General features: G+C 43.2%; 2 protein-coding genes across 2 annotated transcripts in view; one reads left to right on the top strand and one right to left on the bottom strand.

The window, feature by feature from the left end:
- The window catches only part of CXCR1 (C-X-C motif chemokine receptor 1), a 60,139-nt gene that overhangs the window by 35,329 nt on the left and 462 nt on the right, over nucleotides 1–24,348 (bottom strand). The window lies entirely within an intron of this gene.
- Nucleotides 11,919–24,348, top strand: part of ARPC2 (actin related protein 2/3 complex subunit 2) — a 36,844-nt gene continuing 24,414 nt past the window's right edge. The window contains exons 1-3 of the mRNA XM_003818606.5: nucleotides 11,919–13,285; nucleotides 13,497–13,578; nucleotides 21,968–22,002. Of these exons, the coding sequence (XP_003818654.1) occupies nucleotides 13,505–13,578; nucleotides 21,968–22,002 (109 nt within the window). The 5' untranslated portion in view covers nucleotides 11,919–13,285; nucleotides 13,497–13,504. The remainder of the gene's footprint in view (nucleotides 13,286–13,496; nucleotides 13,579–21,967; nucleotides 22,003–24,348) is intronic.

A 24,348-nucleotide genomic window follows, 5' to 3' on the forward strand; every position in this document is an offset into this window, starting at 1 on the left:
TTGTAAAAAATCAATTGACCATAGATGTTTGGTTTTATTGCTAAACTCTCAATTCTGTTTTATTGGTCTATATGTGTCTGTCTTTATACAAGTACCACACTTCAGCGTGGGCAATATAGTGAGACCTCAACTCTCCAGAAAAAAAATATTTTTTTAATTAGCCAAATGTGGTAGTGTGCACCTGTAGTCCCAGCTACTTGGGAGGCTGAGATGTGAAAATCACTTGAGTCCAGGGCCCAGGGGTTGCAGTGAGCCAAGATTGTGCCACTGCACTCCAGCCTAGGTGACAGAGTTAGGCCCTGTCTCAAAAACACCTTCCTGGGAAATTTGGAAATCAGGTCCCTTCCTGGTAAGTTTGGAAATCAGGTACCTTCCTGGTAAGTTTGGAAATCAGGAAGTGTGAGTCTTTCAATTTTCTTTTTCTTTTTAAATATTGTTTTGGCTATTCAGAGGTCCCTGCAGTTCTCTGGGTATTGTTTTTTGTTTTTTGTTTTTTGTTTTTCTTTTTGAGACAGAGTCTCGCTCTGTTGCCCAAGCTAGAGCGCAGTGGCGTGATCTCGGCTCACTGCAGCCTCCGCCTCCCGGGTTCAAGCAATTCTCCTGCCTCAGCCTTCCAAGTAGCTGGGACTACAGGCATGCACCACCATGCCCAACTAATTTTTGTATTTTTAGTAAAGACAGGGCTTCACCATGTTGGCCAGGATGGTCTTGATCTCCTGACCCCATGATCTGCCCACCTCAGTCTACCAAAGTGCTGGGATTACAGGCATGAGCCACTGTACCCAGCCGGTCCCTGCAGTTTTATAGGAACTTGAGGATAAGTATCAATTTCTCCAAAAAAAAGACCATTGGAATTTTGATAGGGATTACATTGAATCTATAGATTGCTTTGGGGAATATTGCCATCTTAACAATATTAACACTCCCAACCCATGAACATGGGATGTCTTTCCATTCATTTAGGTCTTCCTTAGTTTCTTCCATCAATGTTTTTAGTTTTTGGTGTACAAGTCTTTCACCTCCTCAGTTAAATTTATTCCAAGGTAATTTATTCTCTCGGATGCTACTGTAAATTGAATTGTTTTCTTAATTTCCTTTTCAGATTGTTCACTGCTAGTGTAAAGAAACAGAGCTCATGTTTGTATGTTGGCCTTGCACCAACTTTGCTTAATTCCTTTACCAGCTATAGTAGGTTTTTGAGATTCTATGGGATTTTCTATACAGAGAGCCAAGTCATCTACAAATCGTGGTAGTTTTACTTCTTATTTTGCTATTTAGAGGCCTTTTATTTATTTTTCTTGCCAAATTGCTCTGTCTAGGACTTCCAGTATAATGTTGAATAGCACAGATGACAACAGACATCTTTGTCTTGCTTCTGATTCTAGAAACTAAGCTTTTAGTCTTTCACCATTGAGAATGACGTGTTGTGGGGTTTTTTTCATAAATGCCCTTTATCATGTAAAGGAAGTTCCCTTTTATCTTAACCCATTCTGCTGCTATCACAAAATACCTTAGAGTGAGTAATTTACAAATAATAGAAATGTATTTCTGCCAGGCACAATGGCTCATGCCTGTAATACCAACAATTTGGGAGGCCAAAGTGGGAAGATTATTTGAGGCCAGGAGTTCAAGACCACCTCAGGTAACATAGCGAGGACTTATCTCTATTAGACATTTAAAAATTAGCTAGGCATGATGGCTACAGTCCCAGCTACTTGGGAAGCTGAAGTGGGAGGACTGCTCGAGCCAAGGAGTTTGAGGTAGCAGTGAGCCAGGATCTTGTCACTGCACTCCAGCCTGGGCAACAGAGCGAGACCCTGTCTCCTCACCACCAAAAAGAAGAAAGAAATTTGCTTCTCACAGTTCTGGAGGCTGGGAAGTCCAACACCAAAATGCCAGAAGATTTGGTGTTTGGTGAGGGCCTGTTCCATATATAGCATTTTCTTGAGGCATCCTCACAATAAGCAGGAAAAGGCAGAGGGGCAAAAGGAGACCAACACGGTGTCCTCACGTAGCAGAAGAGATTAAAGGGGAAAGGGGAGGCAGTTAGTTCTCTCAAGCCCTTTTAGGAGGGCACTAATAACCTCCTTCAGGACCCACATCTTAATTCTATTGCACTGGGGTTGAGTTTCAACATATGAATTTTGGAGGGACACATACATTCAAATCATAGCACCTACTATTTCCAGTGTTCTGAGTTTTTATCATCAAAAGGTGCTGAATTTTATCAAATGCTTTTTCTGCATCTATTGAGATGACCATGTTTTTTCTTGTCATTTTATTATTGTGGCATATCACATTGATTGATTTCCTTGTGTTGAACCACTCTTGGTTTCTGGGATAAATTCCACTTAGACATGGTATGTGATTCTTTTTGTTTGTTTTGTTTTGTTTTGTTTTGTTTTGTTTTGTTTTGTTTTGTTTTGTTTTGTTTTTGAGACAGGGTCTCATTCTGGTTGTCCAGGCTGGAGCACAGTGGTGCAATCTCAGCTCACTGCAACCTCTGCCTCCAGGGTTCAAGTGATTCTCATGTGTCAGCCTCTGTAGCTGGAATTACAGGCACATGCCATCACACCAGCTACTTTTTGTTTTTTTGTAGAGATAGCATTCCCCATGTTGGCCAGGCTGGTCTCAAACTCCTGACCTCTAGCGATCCTCTTGCCTCAACCTCCCAAAGTCATGGGATTACAGGTGCGAGCCACCACACCCAGCCAATTATTATAAAGTGCTATTGGATTTAGTTTGCTAGCATTTGGTTGGGGATTCCTGTGTCTATTCATAAGAGATATTGGCCTGAATTTCGCTTCTCTCATGGCATCTTTGTCTGGATATCAGAGTAATACTGGCCTCATAGAATGTGTTAGAAAATGTTCGTTCCTCTTCCATTTTTTGGAAAAGTTTGAGTAGAGTTGGTGTTAATTCTTCTTTAAATTGGCTAAAAATGTGTTGTTCAATTTCCCTGTCTTTGTGAATTTTCCAGTTTTTTTCTTCTGCTATTTATTTGTATCTTCATTCCATTGTGGTTGAAGAGGATACTTTGTATGATTTTGATTTTTTTAATGTATTGAGAATCATTTTCTGGCCTAGCATATGTTCTATCCTAGAAACTGCTCCATGTACACTTGAGAAGTATATTCTGCTGTTGTTATGTGGAGTGATCTGTGTTATCTGCAGTCTAGTTAGTTTATGATGTTCTTCAAGTCCTCTATTTCCTTGCCAATACTCTGTCTAGGTGTTCAATCTATTATTGAAAGTAGGACATTGAAGTCTCCAACTATTATCATAGAACTATTTTTCCCTTTAATTCTGTCCATATTTGCTTTATATATTTTGGACTCTGTTGTTTGATGTGTATATGTTTATAATTATTATATTTTCCTGATGAATTGATCCTATTATCAATATAAACACTTTTTGTCTCTTATAACAATTCTTGACTTAAAATATATTCTTTCTGATACTAGCATAGCCATTCCAGCTCTATTTTGGTTACAGTTTGCCTAGAATATCTTTTTTTTTTTTTTTCAGAGACACAGTCTCACCCTGCCACCCAGACTGGAATGTAGTGGCACAAACATAGCTCACTGCAGCTCACTGCAGCCATGGCTGCATAGTATTCCTGGACTAAAGCAATCCTTCCACCTCAACCTCTCCAGTAGCTGGAACCACAGGTGTGCACCACCATTCTTGGCTAATTTTTTTTATTTTTAGTAGAGACAGGGTCTTGCCATGTTACCTAGGCTGATCTCAAACTCCTGGCTCAGGTGATCTTCCTGCCTTGGTCTTCCAAAGTGCTGGGACTGGCCAGGCATGGTGGCTCATGCCTGTAATACCAGCACTTTGGGAGGCTGAGGTGGGTGGATCACTTGAGGTTAGGAGCTCGAGACTAGCCTGGCCAACATGGTGAAACCCCATCTCTACTTAAAATACAAAAAAATTAGCTGGGGTGTGGTGGTACCCACCTGCAGTCCCAGCTACTCGGGAGGCTGGGGCAGGAGAATGACTCGAACCCCAGAGACAGAGGTTGCAGTGAGCCAAGATCATACCACTTCACTCCAGCCTGGGCAACAGAGCGAGACTCTGTCTCAAAAAAAACAAAACACAAAGTGCTGAGATTACAGGTATGAGCCACTATGCCCAGCCCCAGAATATATTTTTCTATTCTTTGATTTTCAACCTATTTGCATCTTTGGATCTTAAGTTAGTCTCTAGTAAAAGCATATAGTTGGATCATTTTTTAAAACTTCATTTTGCTGGCCAGGTGCAGTGGCTCATGCCTGTAATCCCAGCACTTTAGGAGGCCGAGGCGGGCAGATCACTTGAGGTTGTGGTGACTCACGCCTATAATCCCAGCACTTTAGGAGGCCGAGACGGGCAGATCACTTGAGGTCAGGAGTTTGAGACCAGCCTGGCCAACATGGTGAAACCCCATTTGTACTAAAAAAAAAAAAAAAAAAAAAAAATTAGCTGGACATGGTAGCATGTGCCTGTAGTCCGAGCTACACATGAGGCTGAGACAGGAGACTCGCTTGAATCCGGGAGGCGGAGGTTGCAGTGAGCCAAGATCGTGCCACTGCACTTCAGCCTGGGTGACAGAGCAAGATTCTGTCTCAAAAAAAAAAAAAAAATTTATTTTGCCAATCTCTGTCTTTTAATTGTTTAATCCATTTACATTTTAAATGATTATCGATAATAAAGAACTTACCTCTACTATCATGCTATTTATTTTCTTTTTCTTTTTTTTTTTTTTTACTTTTAATTTAGGTTCAGGGTACATGTGCGGGTAATAAGCATAATACTCAATAGGTAGTTTTTTTGATCCTCACCCTCCTCCCACCCTTCACCCTCAAGTAGGCCCCGGTGTCTCTTGTTCCCTTCTTTGTGTCCATATATACTCAATGTTTACCTCCCACTTACAAGTAAGAACATGTGGTATTTGGTTGTCTTTTTTTTTTTTTTTTTTGAGATGGACTTTCCCTCTCTCACCCAGGCTGGAGTTCAGTGTCCCAATCTTGGCCCACTGCAACCTCCACCTCCCAGGTTCAAGCAATTCTCCTGTCTCAGCCTCAAGAGTAGCTGGGATTACAGGCACAAGACACCACAGCTGGCTAATTTTTGTATTTTTAGTAGAGACGGGGTTTCATCATGTTGACCAGGCTAGTCTTGAACTCCTGAGCTCAGGTGATCCACCCGCCTCAGCCTCCCAAAGTGCTGGAATTAGAGGTGTGAGCCACTATGCCTGGCTCCTTCAAGTTTTGAAAGAACATTTTACAGGCTATAATATTCCTGGTTGACAGGTTTTTTTATTTCACCACTTTAAAGATATCATCATTCCACTGCCTTCATGGTTTCTGATGAAAAATTAGCTGTTGTTCTTATGCAGGAGACTTGTAAATGAGTCACTTCTCTCTTTCACTTTAAAGATTTTCTCTTTATTTCTGGCTTTCAACAGTTTGACTATAATATGTCTCAGTGTGAATCTCTGAGTTTATCCTGCTTTAAGTTTATCAAGCTTATTAGATGTATTGATTCACATCTTTCACCACATCTGGGAACTTTATGGCCATTACTTGTTTAAATATTTTTCCTTCCCCTTTCTCTCTCTCTCCTCTTTCTGTAACTCCCATAACGTGTGTTTTGATATGCTTAATTTGTGTCCCACATGTCCAATAAGCTCTGTTCAATTGTTTTATTTTTGTTCCTCAAACTGGGTAATTTTAACTGCCCTATCTTCAAGTTCACTGATTCTTTCTTCTGCCTGCTCAAATGTGCTGTTGACCCCCTATAGTAATTTCTGCACTTCAGCTATTGTACTTCTCAGCTCCAAAATTTTTATTTGGTTCCTTTTTATTATTTCTATCTCTTTATGATATTCTATGCTTGTATATACACCATGCTCCCGATTTTCCTTAGCTATTCTTCATGGTTTCCATGAGCTCTTTTCTTTTTTCCTTCAGCATATTTAAGACAGTTAAGTCTTTTTATATAAATCCAACGTCTGGGCTCTTCACGGATAGTTTCTGTCAATTTTTTTTCTATATTCCTTTTACTATGAATGAACCATACTTTCATTTTATGTTGCATGCTTTATAATTTTGTGATGAGAACTGGAAATTTTGAATATTAAAATTGTAACTCTTGAAATTAGATTTTCTCTTCTGCCCCAGTTTCAGGGATTACTGTTGCTTGAAGAAAGCTACAGTCATCTGTTTATTTAGTGCCTTTTCCAAACTATGTTGCAAAGACTATATTCCTTGGCATGTGTAGTCACTAAAGACTCTTATAATTTCTGCAGTCAGCCAGTGACCTAACAGAGATTTCCTTAAATGCCTGGGTCCAAAAAAGAAAAGAAAAAGCTGTTTTGTCTCTTTAAATCCCTTCCATCACTCAGGAGGCTGAGGCAGGAGGATTGCTTGAGCCCAGGAGTTTGAGTCTAGCCTGAGCAACATAGCAAGACTTCATCTTTTTTTTTTTTTTGAGATAAGAGTCTCGCTCTGTCACCCAGGCTGGAGCACAGTGGCATGATCTTGGCTCACTGCACCCTCCACCTCCCAGGTTCAAGCAATTCCCCTAGCCTCAGCCTCCCGAGTAGCTGGGATTACAGGCGCATAACCAAGCCCAGCTAATTTTTTTCATTTTTAGTGGAGACAGGGTTTCACCATGTTGACCAGGCTGGTCTTGAACCCCTGACATCAAGCGATCTGCCCGCCTCAGCCTCCCAAAGTGCTGGGATTATAGGTGTAAGCCACCGTGCCTGGCCAAGACCTCATCTTTAACAAAAAAAAAAGAAAGAAAAAAGAAAAGAAAAAAAAAGAGCTTTTCAAATCCCCTCCACCAATAAGAAAACCATTTCAGCTGAGCCCATGGAGGCTGAAACAACGACCAACCTTAGCAGTGGCCCGTTAGCAAACTGTAAGGCATATCAAAACACACAAGCCTGATTTTTGGAGGACAAGGTCCCTACAGCCCACCCTCACATCACCAAGCACATCAGGGATACAGACTGCCATCTCCACAACTGGATGCTGCTGGGAAGAATTCACCAAAATTCACCAGCCTCTTTGTTCATCAAGTACTCCCTTCAATGCTGCAAGTGCTTCACTAGAGTCTGGAGCTCCAAATAGTTGGTTCTGACAGTTCTTGCCAGCTCAATAGTGGTTTCAGTGAAGGGATCAATTCTACTCTGCTATCTTCCATGACAACACTCTTCCCCCACCCCACCACATTAGTCTTTATCCCATAGGAAACAGAAGGCACCCTCAAGATAGGATAATTTGAGAAGAATGTATTTAAGAAGGATTATTTACAAAAGTGTGGATGTAGGGGAGCCAGAAGAGGGAATGCATTAACCCAGGACTAATAGCAGCCAAGCTGATACTATCCCTAAGCCCAAAGGGTTGAGGAGAGGGATCAGGACCAGGAAGGAAGGAAAGAGTTGTGCTGAGGTGGCCACCTTGAAAGGGGCAGTGACATTTGGTTGATGAACACAGCCAGCCTGAGGCGACCTCAAAAGATGAAGGAAGCCCAAGATTAAATAGCCTGATATTACTCTTTTGCCTCCTCCTCCTACTACTACTACTTCTGTTCCCCTTCCTCCTGCTGGGGCTCCTTATTGGCCAACCAAACACCCAGGCATAAGGGAGTCCAGTTGATATAGGGGTGAAAAAGGATGAAGAGTGGATCTGGAGGACTAACTGGAGAATGGCCAGACAGCCATTCCAACCCCAAAATTACCTCTAGCCTCTGTCTTCAAGATTGAATGCAGCAAATTTCTGGCTATTTAAGAACAGCCACTTTCCAAACACAACTGGAGGATTCTTCCCTGGAGAAAAGACCTCCCAATATTGACATTCGACATCTGGCACATCATCTGTGCAACTTACGGTCAACCTAGTGCTTCTCAAAACGTAATGTGCACTTGAATCACCTGGTGATATTGTTAAAATGCAGATTCTAAATCTGTAGGTTACAGTGGAACCTGGGGTTCTCCATTTCCAGTGAGCTCCCAGATGATGTCAATGCTGCTGGTCCAAGGAGCTAGTCAACTCATCTTGCCCAAACACTTAGAGTCTCCACTCAGCTTTTTAGTGTCTCATCCTTAAATATGAATAGATTGCTAAAGTAGACAGAAGTTTGAGATGGCCATTAGCATGAGAGTAACCAAAATAAATTAGCATTAAAAAGGACCCAAGGAAACAGAGACAAAGTGGAGAGAAGGAAAACTAAAAACAAATTCACTAATATCCTCACAGACAGGAAAACTTATGCCTGTCCATAAAACCTGGATAGAATAATATGGAAAAGAGACAGTCAGCAGGAAAAAAACGTCTTGGGAATTAAAAATAAGAAAACTGAGGCCGGGCGCAGTGGCTCATGCCTGTAATCCCAGCACTCTGGGAGGCCGAGGAGGGCGGATCACCTGAGGTCAGGAGTTCGAGACCAGCCTCAACATGGAGAAACCCCATCTCTACTAAAAATACAAAAATTAGCCGGGCATGGTGATGCATGCCTGTAATCCCACCTACTCGGAAGGCTGAGGCAGGAGAATTGCTTGAACCTGGGAGGCGGAGGTTGCGGTGAGCCGAGATCGCGCCATTGCACTCCAGCCTGGGCAACAAGAGCGAAACTCCATCTCAAAAAAAAAAGAAAAGAAAACTGAAAGTTCAGCCTTGGGCAACATAGGAAGACCTCATCTCTACAAAAAATTAGCCAGATGTGGTGGCACAAGCCTGTGGTCCCAGCTACTTGGGAGGCTGAGGTGGGAGGTTCGCTTGAGCCCAGGAGGTTGAGGCTGCAGTGAGCTGAGGTTGCCCACTGCACTCTAGCCTGGGCAACAGAGCGAGACCCTGTCTCAAAAACAAAACAAAACAAAACAAAAGTTAAAATGGCTGATGATAATGCAAGAAGATATTCCACAAAAATAGAAAAACAAAAAACAAACAATGGGTTGGTTTAGAGTTCAGTTTTGCAAGATGAAAAGGTTTTGTTTTTTGTGTTTTTTCTTTAAGACTCTGTCGTAAAGGCTAGAGTGCAGTGTCATGATCCTAGCTCACTGCAGCCTAAAACTCCTGGGCTCAAGCAATCTTCCCTGCTCATCCTCCCAAAGTACTGGGATTACAGGCATGAGCCACCATGCTCAGCTCTATGAATTTCTATTTTGAATCAGTGCTCAGTACAACAAATTAAGAAAGTGGTACAATAAAGCAAATCATTCTAAAATTTCTAACCAACAAGTTAAAGAGAGAATCCTAAGGCTTCCACAGATGGGGGAGATGTAACAGACAAAGGATCAGAAACATGAATAGGAATTATACTTTTTTAATAGCAACCCTAGAAGGTGTAAGAAAATGTAGTATACCATCATTAAAAAGTCAGGAAACAACAGGTGCTGGAGAGGACGTGGAGAAACAGGAACACTTTTACACTGTTGGTGGGACTATAAACTAGTCCAACCATTGTGGAAGTCAGTGTGGCGATTCCTCAGGGATCTAGAACTAGAAATACCACTTGACCCAGCCATCCCATTACTGGGTATATACCCAAAGGACTATAAATCATGCTGCTATAAAGACACATGCACACATGTTTATTGCGGCACTATTCACAATAGCAAAGACTTGGAACCAACCCAAATGTCCAACAATGATAAGACTGGATTAAGAAAATGTGGCACATATATACCATGGAATACTATGCAGCCATAAAAAATGATGAGTTCACGTCCTTTGTAGGGACATGGATGAAATTGGAAATCATCGTTCTCAGTAAACTATCGCAAGGACAAAAGAACAAACACTGCATGTTCTCACTCATAGATGGGAATTGAACAATGAGAACACATGGACACAGGAAGGGGAACATCACACTCTGGGGACTGTTGTGGGGTGGGGGGAGGGGGGAGGGATAGCATTAGGAGATATACCTAATGCTAAATGACGAGTTAATGGGTGCAGCACACCAGCATGGCACATGTATACATATGTAACTAACCTGCACATTGTGCACATGTACCCTAAATCTTAAAGTATAATAATAATAAAAAAATAAATAAATAAAAAAGAAAATGTAGTATACCTTCAAAAAAAAAGGGAAAATTATTTTCAAACTTCAATATCTAGCCCAACAACACATCAAGTGTTAAATAGAAGTAACATATTTTCAAATATGCAAAGATTCTAACAACATATATCCCCCATCTCCCTTTCTTAGGAAGTTATTAGAGGAGATGCTTTAGCAAAACAAGGAAGTAAACCAAGAGGAAGACATGGGATCCAGGAAATGGGCAAAACCACCCCAGAACAGCAATGAAGGAAAATTCCAGAATGACAACTGTACAGCAAGTCTAGCGAGCAGCCAGTCCAGATTGAAATAAGAGGAAGGAAGGCTCTGGGACAAAAACTCCAAAGAAAAAGTGGAACTTATATATTGAGTATATGGAAAACATTATTGCTAGACTTTTTGATAGTCTTAGAGCATTTGAGGGGAAAAACCAACTGTAAATACTACTTACAGAAAATCAGACAGATGAGAGAAAAAAGGCAATAATTAACCCTAAGAAAAATGAAGGGCCATGTAAACTAGAAGTCATGATTGTAGTGCATTTCTTGGCTCATCAGTAAACAATATTTGCATACATAATAATTTTAATACAGCTAGGTGCAGATTATTGGTTTTACCAAAAGTTATTACGCAGCTATATATGGTGGGAAGCAGAAGTGATAGAGTCAAGTTCTTACCTATCGTGTCAGGAAGTCAACACATAATGCTAAAAATTCACAAACCAAAAAATAATGGTATAAACATTTACTTAGAAACATGAAGGTAGGCCGGGCACGGTGACTCACACTTGTAATCCTAGCACTTTAGGAGGTTAAGGCAGGCAGATCGCTTGAGTTCAGGGGTTCGAGGCCAGCCGAAGCGACACGGTGAAATCCTGTTTCTACTAAAAATACAAAAATTAGCTGGGCATATTGGTGGCCACCTGTAGTCCCAGCTAGTTGGGGTCTGAGGCCGGAGGATTGCTTGGGCCCGGGGAAATCGGGGCTTCAGTGAGCCAAGAGTGTGCCACTGCACTCCAGCCTAAGTAACAAAGTGAAACTCTGTCAGAAAGAAAGAAAGAAAAAGAGAGAGAGAGAGAGAGAAAGAAAGAAAGAAAGAAAGAAAGAAAGAAAGAAAGAAAGGGAATTATGAAGGTAAATATCAGGATGAATTTGTGAAAGAGTTGAGCATAATGCCTCCAAAGAGTAGGACAGGGAACTGCTTTTTTCATTACAAGCCTTTTAGTATTATAAGCATACATATTTTAAACAATTTATAAACATTATTTTAGTTCAATAGTCATTAATGTTACAAAGTTAGCATATCGGTCGGGCACGGTGGCTCATGCCTGTAATCCCAGCACTTTAGGAGGCTAAGGCAGGTGGATCACTTGAACCCAGGAGTTTGACACCAGCCTGCCCAATATGGCCAAACCCCGTCTCTACAAAATATACAGAAATTAGCCCAGCTTGGTGGTGCGTGTCTATAGTCCCAGCTATTCGGCAGGCCGAGGCAGGAGGATCACCTGAGCTCGGGAGGCGGGCAGTGAGCAGAGATAGCAACGTCACTCCAGCTTGGGTGACAAGAGTGAGACACCATCTCAAATTAAAAAAAAAAAAAAAAAAAAAAAGGCCGGGCATGGTGGCTCACGCCTGTAATCCCAGCACTTTGGGAGGCCGAGGCGGGAGGATCATGATGTCAGGAGTTCGAGACCAGCCTGACCAACATAGTGAAACCCCGTCTCTACTAAAAATACAAAACATTAAACGGGCGTGGTGGCAGGCACCTTTAATCCCAGCTATTTGGGAGGCTGAGGCAGGAGAATCGCTTGAACCGGGGAGGCAGAGGTTGCAGTGAGCCGAGATCATGCCATTGCACTCCAGCCTGGGCAAGAGTGCAAGACTCTGTCTCAAAAAAAAAAAAATTTAAGTTAGCGTATAATTTTAGGGGATCAGCAATATCCTGAAGCTTATCCATAGCCCGTTAAGTAATGTTTCAAAGGGCTATCTGTGCCTTAATGATAGGAGCTAGTTTCTTGTTCATTTTTTTATCCCCATCCCCAAACACATAGCAGAAAATAAATTATTTCCTTGTATGTAGAACGGATTCAGCTAAGTTTGTTATATTCTCCCCGGAGGAGGGAAAACACAAAACAAGGCACAAAGGCAGAAGGTGCAGATGTAGCACAACGATGAGTTAAGATTCTGCACGCAGGTAACAAGGAGGGTATGGTATATCTCTGCCAGAGGTACTGGAAGGTTTCAAAGGCAGAAAAAAATGTGTTCCGGACACCTGGACGCAGAATTGGAGGCATGACAGGAACACAGGGAGGCCCATCTAAGTTGCCTATTCACCCAGGTGACCTCTCATTCATTTCTTTAATTGTCCTTTTAACAATATGGGGAATTTCACGCAAGGAAAGGGTCCTCTTCTCGCCCCAGCAGGCAAGGGGTGTTCCTCCAGCGCAAGTTCCGGCCCCAGCTGCCCCCACGTCCCACAGGTCTCCTGCCTTTTGGCACGCACACTCCTGACCACTCGCTGCTTCCACATCCCTATTCTGATCCTCTCCCCATGCATCTCTGCCTCCTTAGACAATTGAGAATTTTATTGTCTGTTTCCTTTGCCAGACTGTAAGTTCCACGAGGGCAGGGCCTCGTCCATTTCATTTACCACTACATCCCCAGTGCAGAGCAAGAGCCCATGAAAATGTTTGTTGGAGAAATGAATGCGTGATGGTGTCGCTGGACAGTTATACCTGGAAAGAAAAAGAGGCACCCCCATCAAACAAGCTGGGAGCTAAGAAGCCGGCTGGGAGACGACAAGGGCGAGCTTCTTGCGAGGTCTCTGAAATGACAAGACCGGAAGAATGGAGTTGGATCTCTGGGACAAGCGGGAGAGAGAAGCTGAACAGTCAGGAAAGCCTCGGGGAATGACAGCTCCGCGGGGGACGCACTGGTAGGCGGTAGACGTAAGGGGGGTCGGTGGGAAAGTAGACGGTGGGGCGGCGGCATCACACATACGCAAGCGCAGCCTCCGTTTCCTCCGGCGCGCCTGCGCTCGCGTTCACGAGGGGTTGAAGCGGAAATGGCGCCGCGGGGCCGCGCGTCCAGGCGGCGAGCGGAAGTGGGTGTGAGAGCGGAAGTGGCCGGCTAGAGCCGGGGGCTGGGCGGGGACCGGGCTTGTCGGTGAAGCGGCAGTGGCGGCGGCGGCGGCGGCTCGGCAGGCGGGTTCAGGCTTCGGGGGCCAGGTCGGTTGGGTGGGTGGGTGTCTCCACAGTCTGCGTGCGTGGGCCAGCGCGTTCGTCTTACCCTTCCCTCCACCCCGGCCCCTCTCCCCTCCTCCCCTAACCTCCTACCCCACCCAGCCCCACTCAGGGGGCAGCAGGGCCGCTCCCTCCGTCCTTGCCTCCCTTACCCACCCTCACCGGCCCTTGTTTCTCCTTCCCCTGCTCGGGGCAGCCGCCGCCATGATCCTGCTGGAGGTGAACAACCGCATCATCGAGGAGACGCTCGCGCTCAAGTTCGAGAACGCGGCCGCCGGGTGAGCGCGCGCCCGGGGCCGGGGGTGGCGGGGGAAGCAAGAGTTGACCCCAGCTAATCCCCAATGTTGTCCAGTCCCCCAGACCTGGAGGAGAGAAATGGGGTGCCTGGCAGGGTGTAGGGGCTGCCCCAGCGGGGTAGACGTGGGAGGCGATTGGGCGCGGCCGGGCGAGGGGCAGAGATGCGTGGGGAGAGGCTCAGAGGAGGGATGCGGAAGCAGCGAGTGGTGAGGGCTGTGCGTGCCAAAGGGCAGGAGACCTGTGGGACGTGGGGGACGCTGGAGCCGGAACTCGCGCCGGAGTAGCCCCCTGCCCGGTGGGGCGAGAAGGGGACCCTTTCCTTGCGTGAAATTCCCCGGCATTGTTCTGAACCCAGAGAGAGCCTGTTTGGAATTGGGTTGGAAGGAGTTTTCAGGAATTCCCAGGACTGGAGGAGGGAAGGAGATGCAGGCCCACATCGCCACCAGCATTCTCGTTCCCCACCCCCATCTCCTTTAAAAGGAGCAGAAGAGAAGACTAAAAGCCGACCCAGTCTTAGAGCCGGAAAAACGCGATCTCTGGTTTCCCTTCCCCGAACCCTTCTGTGAGAGACACTGGGCCATTTTGTTACATATTTTTAAAGCAAAGCCAATTGTCCCTCGCTCCACACCCCTTCCTTATCTCTCCTTTGAGGTTCTAATAGTCTCTCCTCACCCACTAGCCTTTATCTGGTTATCCTGTAAATTCTTACATCAAGACCCTAGGTCTGTGATTTCTTCTGTGGTAGCCCTGGCCCAGTTACACACTTCAAAGACTCCAGAATCTATAAAGTTCTTAGATAACCTGTCTTTACGATTGGACTTTTTAAAAGATGGGCTTAGGGCATCTTTCCAAGGCAGCCTCTCTGCCAAACACAAGAATCAGTAGAAGACAACCTCCTCCTCCAAAGCTGCTTTGCTTTTCTAGTATAATATTTAAAACATGAGCTAAGGATTTGGGGTTCTAATTTTTGGTGGCCTGTGGCCAGTCCCTTTGCCTCATTTCCCTATCTATGAGCATGGGGCTTCACATCTGGGTTTCACAGTTAATAAGTGCAGACCGTTTCTGGTGAACTGGGAACTAGTAATAGGAAAGTGCTTGCAGATCCACAGATGGGAGAAGATTGGTAGAGGGGAATTTTTAAGTGGTCATAATGTACTTGTGGCTTGGAGGCATTAGAAAGTATTAACTGCCATTTAAATTGAATGTATAGTATGTCCTGTCTCCTTTATAAGGCCACAGATTTTATCTGTAAAACAAAGCACTACTTTCCTTGAAATAATACGTGTAGTGAGCAGTACTGTTTCCTGCCAGGGGCTGCAGTTGGTTATATTTGAGGCTGACTTACTTCTTTCTTGTCTTAGCCTCTCTTACCAGTTTCTTTGCATTTTAAATATTCAAATGAATCAGCCCAGAGTCTTATTTTGGGTGATTGCTGTATACTTTTTTCTGAGCAGTGTAACACATAGGAGGAAGTTGAATTAACTTCTGCATTTTCATAACTGATCTTAATGCATTCTCAGGTCCAGACTAGCAAAGAATGAGACCTGGGCGGTTATAAGCTGATCTACAAGATAAATGGCTGTGTATTTTCAAGTAGAGGCATGTCTTTTAACATAGGAGTCCATTCTCATCTATTTGTGTATTCATGACTTGTGATTCCAAAATGTGGCCCATTATTCGGAACTTCAGTTCTTTCTTTCTCTTTTAGAAAATTATTCTTAAAAAGAGAAGCTAACCATTTCGGAGGGATTAAATAGGCCCTCAAGTCTGGAAGACATAAGTTAGAACTTCCAGGACTTTTTTTTTTTTTTCCGAGACAGAGTCTCTCACTGGCTGGAATGCAGTGGCGCGATCTCTGCTCACTGCAACCTCGCCCTCCCAGGCTCAAGTGAGTCTCATGTCTCGGCCTCCCAAGTAGCTGGGATTACAAGCACGTGCCACCACACCTGGCTAATATTTGTATTTTTAGTAGAGATGGGGTTTCACCATGTTGGCCAGGCTGGTCTCAAACTCCTGGCCTCAAGTGACCCGCCCGCCTCGGCCTCCCAAAGTGCTGGGATTACAGCACTGCTCCTTTCCTCAGGACATTTTTTACAAAGATATGCATTGTAGGGAAGCTGTATAGGGGGTGCACTGGTGTGTATGCTTGTGCACATGTGCGGGTGTGTGTGTGTATAAATCTAGGCTTTTATTCTGGCTCATCTCCCCCTTTGAGATGTGGTTTTCAATAAGCAGGCTCAAAACATTCTGCTGAAAATTTGAAACTTTGAAAATCTTTAAAAAAAAAAGAGACCATGATATTGTGCCTGGTAGGCAGGGCTCTCCTGGGATTACAGATATATCACCCAGTAGAAGCCCGAATGAAGCAAGTGTAAATTATCAGACATTCCAGTAAGGTAAGGCAAGGTGCATGCCTATTCCAGAACTTCCAGCAGAGTTTGCCTAGTGTGGTTATCATAAACATGTATGGGATTCTACCAGTGCTCAGCCCAGGCAGCAACAGAAAAAAAGGGGCCTCTCTGAGAGCCTATTAGCCAAGTTAGGGAGGTGCTAAGGGGTGAAAGGTGTTGGGGTGGAGATCAGAGAAAGACATTAAAGGGAGTAATTTGGAGGAGAAACCCTGGAGATTTGAAAAGCTTTGCTGGTGTGGGAACCTGCTAGGAGAGGTCAGCTCCACCCTACTTTTTGCACTTCTCAGAATAAACCGATGGGGGAAATTACAGTTCGGAGCAGCCTTTTCCAGAGTGCATCTTCCATCTCTGTGATGTCCAATAAGATAGCCATACAAAGTGGCTGGCTAAATTTAAGTAAAAATTAAGTTGAAATAAAATTGAGTTCCTCGGTCACACTAGCCACATTTCTGGTGCTCATTTGCCACATGTGACTGGTAGCTGTTGTATTTAGCACAGACATGGAACGTTTCCATTATTGCAAAGTTCTATTAGCACTGTTCCAGCTTCTGAAAATGAAAGCATGAGATGGTCTTAAAAATAGTTCTGTGGCATATACTTCAGAATATAGTTGCATTAATTTTCCATTTGAAGTTGATTTTTTTTTTTTTTAATGATTCCTCTCAGATCATCCTGCTGGATCTTCTCACCAGTGGCCTCCTACTAAAAGTATCAGCTTTCTTTTGGGTAAAGCAGTGTTGTCATCTAAACTGTTTAAGAATACATTTGATCATGATAACCTTTTAATTTGGAGGCAGTTTGACAAAGCCTAAGGTTCATTCCAAACAGATTGCTTTTTAATTTTTTCCTACACACTTCTGGGAAGTGGCTTATTGAAACAACTCATAGATTGTCACAAAATAATAATTATTGGTAAATTGTCTTCCCAGCAGCCCACAAACTAAGAGAATGTGATTGACTTAAAAGCTATGCCCAGCACTGCAAATAACCTCATGCACAGGTCTGATCAACAGCATTACCTTTTCATTTGGAAATTCTTACCCAGACCCTCAAAGCAAAAGTAATCAGACAAATTAATTTAATTCTTTCATTAGTGTACACACCAAGAACCGTTTCATAACTGAGAAGCGAGGCCTGTCAACTTAGCTGGAGTCTGGAGTCCAAAATTGAGGAAATTCTGTCAGATGCAAATTGCTGTTGGATTTAAGTGTGTGCTGGCTCTGTGCCACAGCCAGTGCATATTGCGGGGAGCTGTGGTTCCATGAGGGGGAGTGAAACTCAGTAAGCAAGCAGTGCCAGTTGGGGTGGGCGAGGATGATGGGAAGAGAAATTTGAAAAAGGAATAAATTAAATCTTGCTGATACTCTGTTCTCATTCCCAAATATATTGCATATGTCCTCAGAGAGACAGGCTGTTTGGAGTGATTTGGAATTAAGACATTGTTTAAGCATTTAGAAGAAATGGAATGTTGTGTCCGACTCAGTAAGAAGACCTGGTTGGTCTTTTTACAGGTCACTGTAGTTAATTACACACTGCCACCTGTCCTGTGGCCTACTTGGGACCACTTTGGTCCTGAAGCCCCAGAGCTGTGCTGGACCAAACTGATAACTCCTTAAGAGCTGAGTCTATCACTTTAATCATCTTTGTTTCCCCAGCATCCTCATTGTGTATATAGTCAACTCAGTAAATTGGTTTATTGAAGAAATTAATGAAGCCAGATAGAATGATTCCTTGTTTCTTTAGGAGCTGACATTTTTGTGACATTGAGTAAATCAGCTTTTAGGTCTCTGTTCTCCGTATTTTGAGATATGGCTTAGCAGAGAATAGGACCACCTCTTACCTAATATGATCTATTTTTTTAGGCTTTGCTCAAAAAGAATGATGGGAGCCTTACAGAAGATTTAAAGGAGAATGCTCAGAAACCTTTATAGTGAGCAGAATTCAGTAATTCCTCTAATTCAGGACATAAGAAGGGATAAGTAGGAGAGAGACATAAATGCCCAAATGGGGAATTGGGGCCAGGCACCCTGGCTCACGCCTGTAATCCCAGCACTTTGGGAGGCCAAGGAGGGCGGATCACTTGAGGTCAGGAGTTTGAGACCAGCCTGGCCAACATGACAAAACATATCTCTACTAAAAATACAAAAATTAGCCAGATGTGGTGGCGCACACCTGTAATCCCAGCTACTCAGGAAGCTGAGGCTGGAGAATCACTTGAACCCAGGAGGCGGAGGTTGCAGTGAGCAGAGGTGGCACCACTGCACTCCAGCCTGGGTGACAGAGCGAGACCCCATCTCAAAAAAAAAGAAAAAGGAAAAAAATGGGGAATTGGATCCTAGGGTGCATTCAGGAGTAAAAACCCCAAAGTTGTTAATGAGAAAAGAAGATGAGATAATACAGTTGCCAGGAGCCCTTTCTGGATTGATCATTGACATTCTAGAAGCTTCCTTAGAGAAAAGATAGAAGAAAATTTTTTCTAAAGGGTTTTAAGAATAGCTCTTAAAACCTATCTGAATGAATTGATTATGTTTTAGTGTCTTGGGTTGTCCAGGCAGTAACTCTGAGGACTTACCCAGCCGGCTTGTTCTAGGATTCCAGACATTACAGCAGTCTGACACTTACAGGAGTTCTGTTTTTCCTTGTACTGCTAACCAATTCCTGATTCAGGGAATTACCGCAATCCTAAAACCTCTCCCAACCACAGCTTCAGAGTCTGATCTCTGACTCCACCTAGGAGAAGAACTAATTTATTGATTACCTTCTATGAGCTAGGCACTGTGCTATATGCCTTAACATGGTTTCATTTCATTTCTGTGACAGATAGTGGATCTCATTTACAACTGAGAAAACCAGGGCTCTTGAGGATTGGGGGTGGGGGTAGATATTGAATAAGTAACTACTACATATTAAGTAAGCACCGTGCAGGCATCCTTCACTGTGATTCTTAACCTTGTTTATCGTATGGCACACAGAACATGATTGTATTTGTATGGCACATTTGGGTAAATGGTCTAGCCTCTCAGAGATCCTGCCACCTGCTGCCTGCCCTAAGGGATATGGGGATCATTACCTCAGCATATCTATAACTTACAAGACACCGTTTGAGAAACTTTGCTGTACAGTAGTCCCCCCTTATCTGTGGTTTTGCTTTCTGCAGTTTCAGTTACCTGCAGTGAGCAGTGAACCATGGTCTGAAAATATTAAATGGAAAATCCCAGAAATAAACAATCCATAAATTTTAAATTGTGCACCATTCTGAGTAGCATAATGAAATCTTGCGCTGTCCTGCTCGGGACATGAATCATCTTTTTGTCTAGCATATCTACAGTGTGTATGCTACCCTCTGTTAGTCGCTTAATAGCTGTCTGGGTTATCAGATTGACTGTCACAGCATTGTAGGGCTTGTGTTCAAGTTACCCTTATTTTATTTAATAATGGCTCCAAAGTACAGGAGTAATGATGCTGGCAATTTGGATATGCCAAAGAGAACCCATGAAGTGATTCCTTTAAGTAAAAAAAGTGACCTTGGTGTTTCTTTGCTACAGTTCAGTGCTATCCACACTTTTATTTATCCTCTGGGTGTCTTGGAACATATCCCCCACAGATAAGGGGAGACTGCTGTACTGCTGGACATATATCATCTCAGTCTTCACACCAACCCGGGAGGTAGATGTTTTGTCCCCATTTTGTAGAAGAGGAACCTGAGGCCCGGTGACATTTGAGGAGCATTGCCTGTGGTCACATAGCCAATAAATTCTGAATTCTAAATAACTTACTTTTTCTCACCCCCAGCATCTGAAATTTTAGCAGCTGGTAGAACAGTAAATAATGTAACTATTAGTTCTGGCGGCCTATTTAGTGGAACACTTTTCCTGGGCCAGTCTTACTCCCGCTCCTTTGTAATTTTAAACCACAGAAGTAAAATAACAAACGCCAGGTCTTGGAATTGAGAAGCAATCTTGTGATGGTATACTTCACGCTCAGCAAACTCATCGTTAAGGCACTGAGTTCTCGGACCTCTAACTCCCAGAAGACTTCCCATGAAGTCTCCTTTGGCCTAATACTCTCCTCAGCAGCCATTCTCTCTCTTCTAGCCATAAATAGTAAACTAAAATATTAATGAATGTGATTTGACAAATATTGCTAAGTCAGACAGCAAACCACTTAAGATCGATCGTAGCAACTTTTCCCACAAGGATCTGTGCTCAGGATACTTTATGCCTAGAGAAATTTGAAATTAGAGATTCAAAGTGTTTATGACTTGGAGCCCAAAGGTTATTTATTTATAGTTGGTTTTTCTCAGGTCTTTTGACAAAGTAGGAGAGTGAGGAACTCAGCCCTTCTTTGGCTGAATTAAAACCTAAAGGTTAAAAAAAAACCTACTAAGTGATGTAATAATGGGCTTTTATAAACTCCCTGACTCTTCAGCACAGTCAGCCTTCCCCAGGAAAGTATGCTTCCATGCTTCCTCCCATTGGTCATCCTCTTAATATTTCATTCAGTTGGTCCATGATTAACATTTCCATATTTTTGTTCTTTGCTCTTGTTTTCTAGAGGTGAGGAATGGTATTGGACTCGTTGCCTTTGTTTCCTGGCTACGGTTTCAAAATGAAGGCTCAGAAGCAATTTAAATTTTCATCTAGTTTTTTCCTTCTATTCTGAACTCTCTGCTTCTCCGTAAACCCACTTGATACTTCAATTCGTAGAGATACCCAGTGCGCTTTTCCTAAGTCACATATAGAGGGCTTTGAAGAAGCAAGGTGAAGCTTTGTATGATTCGTATAGGTTGATTTTTCAGCAGGGCTAGCATGCTTCATAGAAGCCAGTTTCTTTGAAAGGTATTGTCTGGCTTCTATATCAGCTTTTTAACACTCATAAACCATGTTATATATTCCATTATTTCCCAGCATCCCTGGAGAGCAACTTAGTCTTGGTTTCTTTCGCAGGTAATGGAGCAGAGATGGTGGAAAGATACGTACTTGATTAAGAGGTCTTGAGCAAGTTAGACAAAAATAAATGTGAAAACATGCGCATCTTGTTTGCTAGCCCCTAAAACAAAGTGGAATCATTGAGTTTACAGGTAGCTAGCTGGTAAGGCAATAGTCTTCATTTGCTTCCTACTTTGGACTTCAGGTCTGTTCTTGTGTTATATGTAGTAGTTCCATGAGGTAAATAGGTTCATTTTTATTCCCCCATTTTATTGATGATAGGGGAGAATGCAAAGGTGTAAGGGTATTTGTCCCAAAACATGAGCGTGATGAGAAAGCTAAAGTTGTAAAGCAGATGTCCTGACTATTCTTAGTGATTTCATAGTGTTATTTTGTGTTACACTGTCTATTTTAAGTTCCGAGCTGGAATTTACAAAGCAAGACAAAACTAGGGTAGAACTAAAGAGGGTTTCTTGAAGGTGAGTGGTAAGTACTTTGGTGATGTAAAGGAAGAAAGAAAGATGAGTAGGAAGGCTTACAGACGGGTTTTGAAGTGGAATAGAACTTGCCGTTTTGTTTATGGCCCGAAATCATCCTTTCTCTTTAAGCATATTAAAACCATTCTACATTATACTTAGCCATTTTCCTGCTGAACGTTTTACTCCTAATACCACTGTCCTGTGGGGAAGGCATTGACCAAAAGATGGCATTTTGTGGTATATAGCATGCTGTTAGGAAATTCAGAATTGAAAGCGAGCACCAACCAAAGCAGTAGATTCAACAGCAGGTGAAAAACAAAAGCTATGGCTGACCTTCCTTTTTTATCTGACCTTCCTTTTTTATCTTCTACTTAAAGCAAGTCCAAAGGTTCAGGACCATGAGAAAATGAATTGTGTACTCTGATTGGCAGTAACCTAAAATTTATACAGAATGGTCTGATCTTAAGTGAAGCTCAGGTGCCTTTCCAGTTCCCTTTGAAGGTAAGCAGCAATACAGTCATCTTAACTGAGGACCTTTTTTGTTGTTTACAGAAACAAACCGGAAGCAGTAGAAGTAACATTTGCAGGTAAGCATCTTTATCTCAGCCCTCTGAAGAGAAGGTACAATATGAAAAATAGGAAATAGGCTGGGTGCAGTGGCACATGCCTGTAATCCCAGCACTTTGGGAGTCCGAGGCAGGTGGATCACCTGATGTCAAGAGTTCAAGAACAGCCTGGCAAACATGGTGAAACCCCCTCTACTAAAAATACAAAAATTAGCCGGGCATGGTGGTGGGCACCTGTAATCCCAGCTACTCGGAAGGCTGAGGCAGGAGAATCACTTGAACTGGGAGGCAGGGGTTGCTGTGAGCTGAGATCGCACCACTGCACTCCAGCCTGGGCAATAGAGTGAGACTGTCTAAAAAAAAAAAGAGAGAGACAAGAAAAGAAAATTGTACCTAAAATAAGCTTTGACATGGATTGGGTGTGGTAGCTCATGCATGTAATCCCAGCACTTTGGGAAGCCAGGGCAGGCGGATCACGAAGTCAGGAGATCGAGACTATCCTGGCTAACATGATGAAACCCTGTCTGTACTAAAAATACAAAAAATTAGCTGGGCGTGGTGGCGGGCACCTGTAGTCCCAGCTGCTCCGGAGGCCGAGGCAGGAGAATGGCATGAACCCAGGTGGCGGAGCTTGCAGTGAGCAGACATCGCGCCACTGCACTCCAGCCTGGGCAACAGAGTGAGACTCCATCTCAAAAAAAAAAAAAAAAGCTTTGACATTTTGGATACTGTCCCTCATCAGGTCTTTTTGAGCTCTTTATAATAGATGACCATTTCATGTATTTAATCCACTGATGACTGACAATATAAAGTTACCTGATGATAAATTAGAAGTTTGGATTTAATTTTGTGGTAAAACTGAGGTTTTGTTGTTGTTGTTTTTTAATTTGGAAATATTACATTATCTTCAAGTAGCTGTCAGTCTTAGTTTGCCTAGCACTAGAGTAGGAGGGAAACATGAAGAGCTAGAGATGTGTTCATCAAGTCAGAGAGAGATGTTGCTGCTTTCTGTTCCCTATAAAGAATTAGGTGTTGGTACTATTTACTTGTTAGGTGAATGAACTCAGAGGAATACAACCACCCTTTCTAAAACAAGAGTCCTCGACAAGATGATCTTGGAAGACTTTTGCAGCTCTGAAGTGCTGTTACCTGGAGGCCAGGCACCATCCCTTTACCCTCCTACTAACTAGCATTGCCAGATATCCCTTCGTGATTCCCATGACAGCTCCATAAAGTGATGGCACTCAGCACCTAATTCTAGTTTCAGGAACCTATTCCTAGTTTCAGGAATTACACAGGCTGAGTCAGTCCTGTGTACTGCAGAAAGATAGAACCGAAAAAGAGGGGAGTCCTATAGATTAGAAGCAACTCAAAAGATAACCAAATGCAATGTGTGGATATTGTTTGCATCTTAATTCAAATAAGACAACAATGCTTAAAATTTTTTGAGACAGTAGAGAATATTTAAATACTTGACTGAATATTTGTTTTGTTTTTTTGAGACTGAGTCTCACTCTGTCACCCAGGCTGGAGTGCAGTGGCGTTGATAATCTGCTCACTGCTGCCTCCACCTCCCCGAGTTCAAGCAATTCTCCTGCCTCCGCCTCTCAAGTAGCTGGGACTACAGATCTCCACCACCACACCCGGCTAATTTTTTTTTTTTTTTTTTTTTTCCCAGACAGCGTCTTGCTCTGTCGCCCAGGCTGGAGTGCAATGGCATGATCTTGGCTCACTGCAACCTCCACCCCCGGGTTCAAGCGATTCTCCTGTCTCAGCCTCCCAAGTAGCTGGGATTACAGGCATGTGCCACCACACCCAGCTAATTTTTTGTAATTTTTGTAGAGACAGGGTTTCACCATGTTGGCCAGGCTGGTTTTGAACTCCTGACCTCAAGTGATCCACCCACCTCGGCCTCCCAAAGTGCTGGGTTAACAGGCTTGAGCCACTGTGCCCGGCCTTGACTGAATATTTGATATTAAGAAATTCTTTTTAAAAATTTAGGCATGACACTAGTATCGTGGTTATGTTTTTTAACAAATAGTCTTCTGTATCTTCCAAAGATATATTCTGAGTATTTATGGATGAAATTATGTGTTGTATCTGGGATTTGCTTCAAAATAAATCAATGGGAAGGAGGATGTCTAAATGAAACAAGAATTGCCCATGTGTTAATAATTGTTGAGGCTGGGCAAGGTGGTTCACGCCTGTAATCCCAGCACTTTGGGAGGCTGAGGTGGGCAGATCATGAGGTCAGGAGTTCGAGACCAGCCTGGCCAACACAGTGAAACCCCGTCTGTACTAAAAATAGAAAAATTAGCTGGGTGTGGTGGCACATGCCTGTAGTCCCAGCTACTCGGGAGGCTGAGA

The sequence above is a fragment of the Pan paniscus genome, chromosome 13, assembly GCF_029289425.2.
Source record: "Pan paniscus chromosome 13, NHGRI_mPanPan1-v2.0_pri, whole genome shotgun sequence".
NCBI classification, from domain to species: Eukaryota; Metazoa; Chordata; class Mammalia; order Primates; family Hominidae; genus Pan; species Pan paniscus.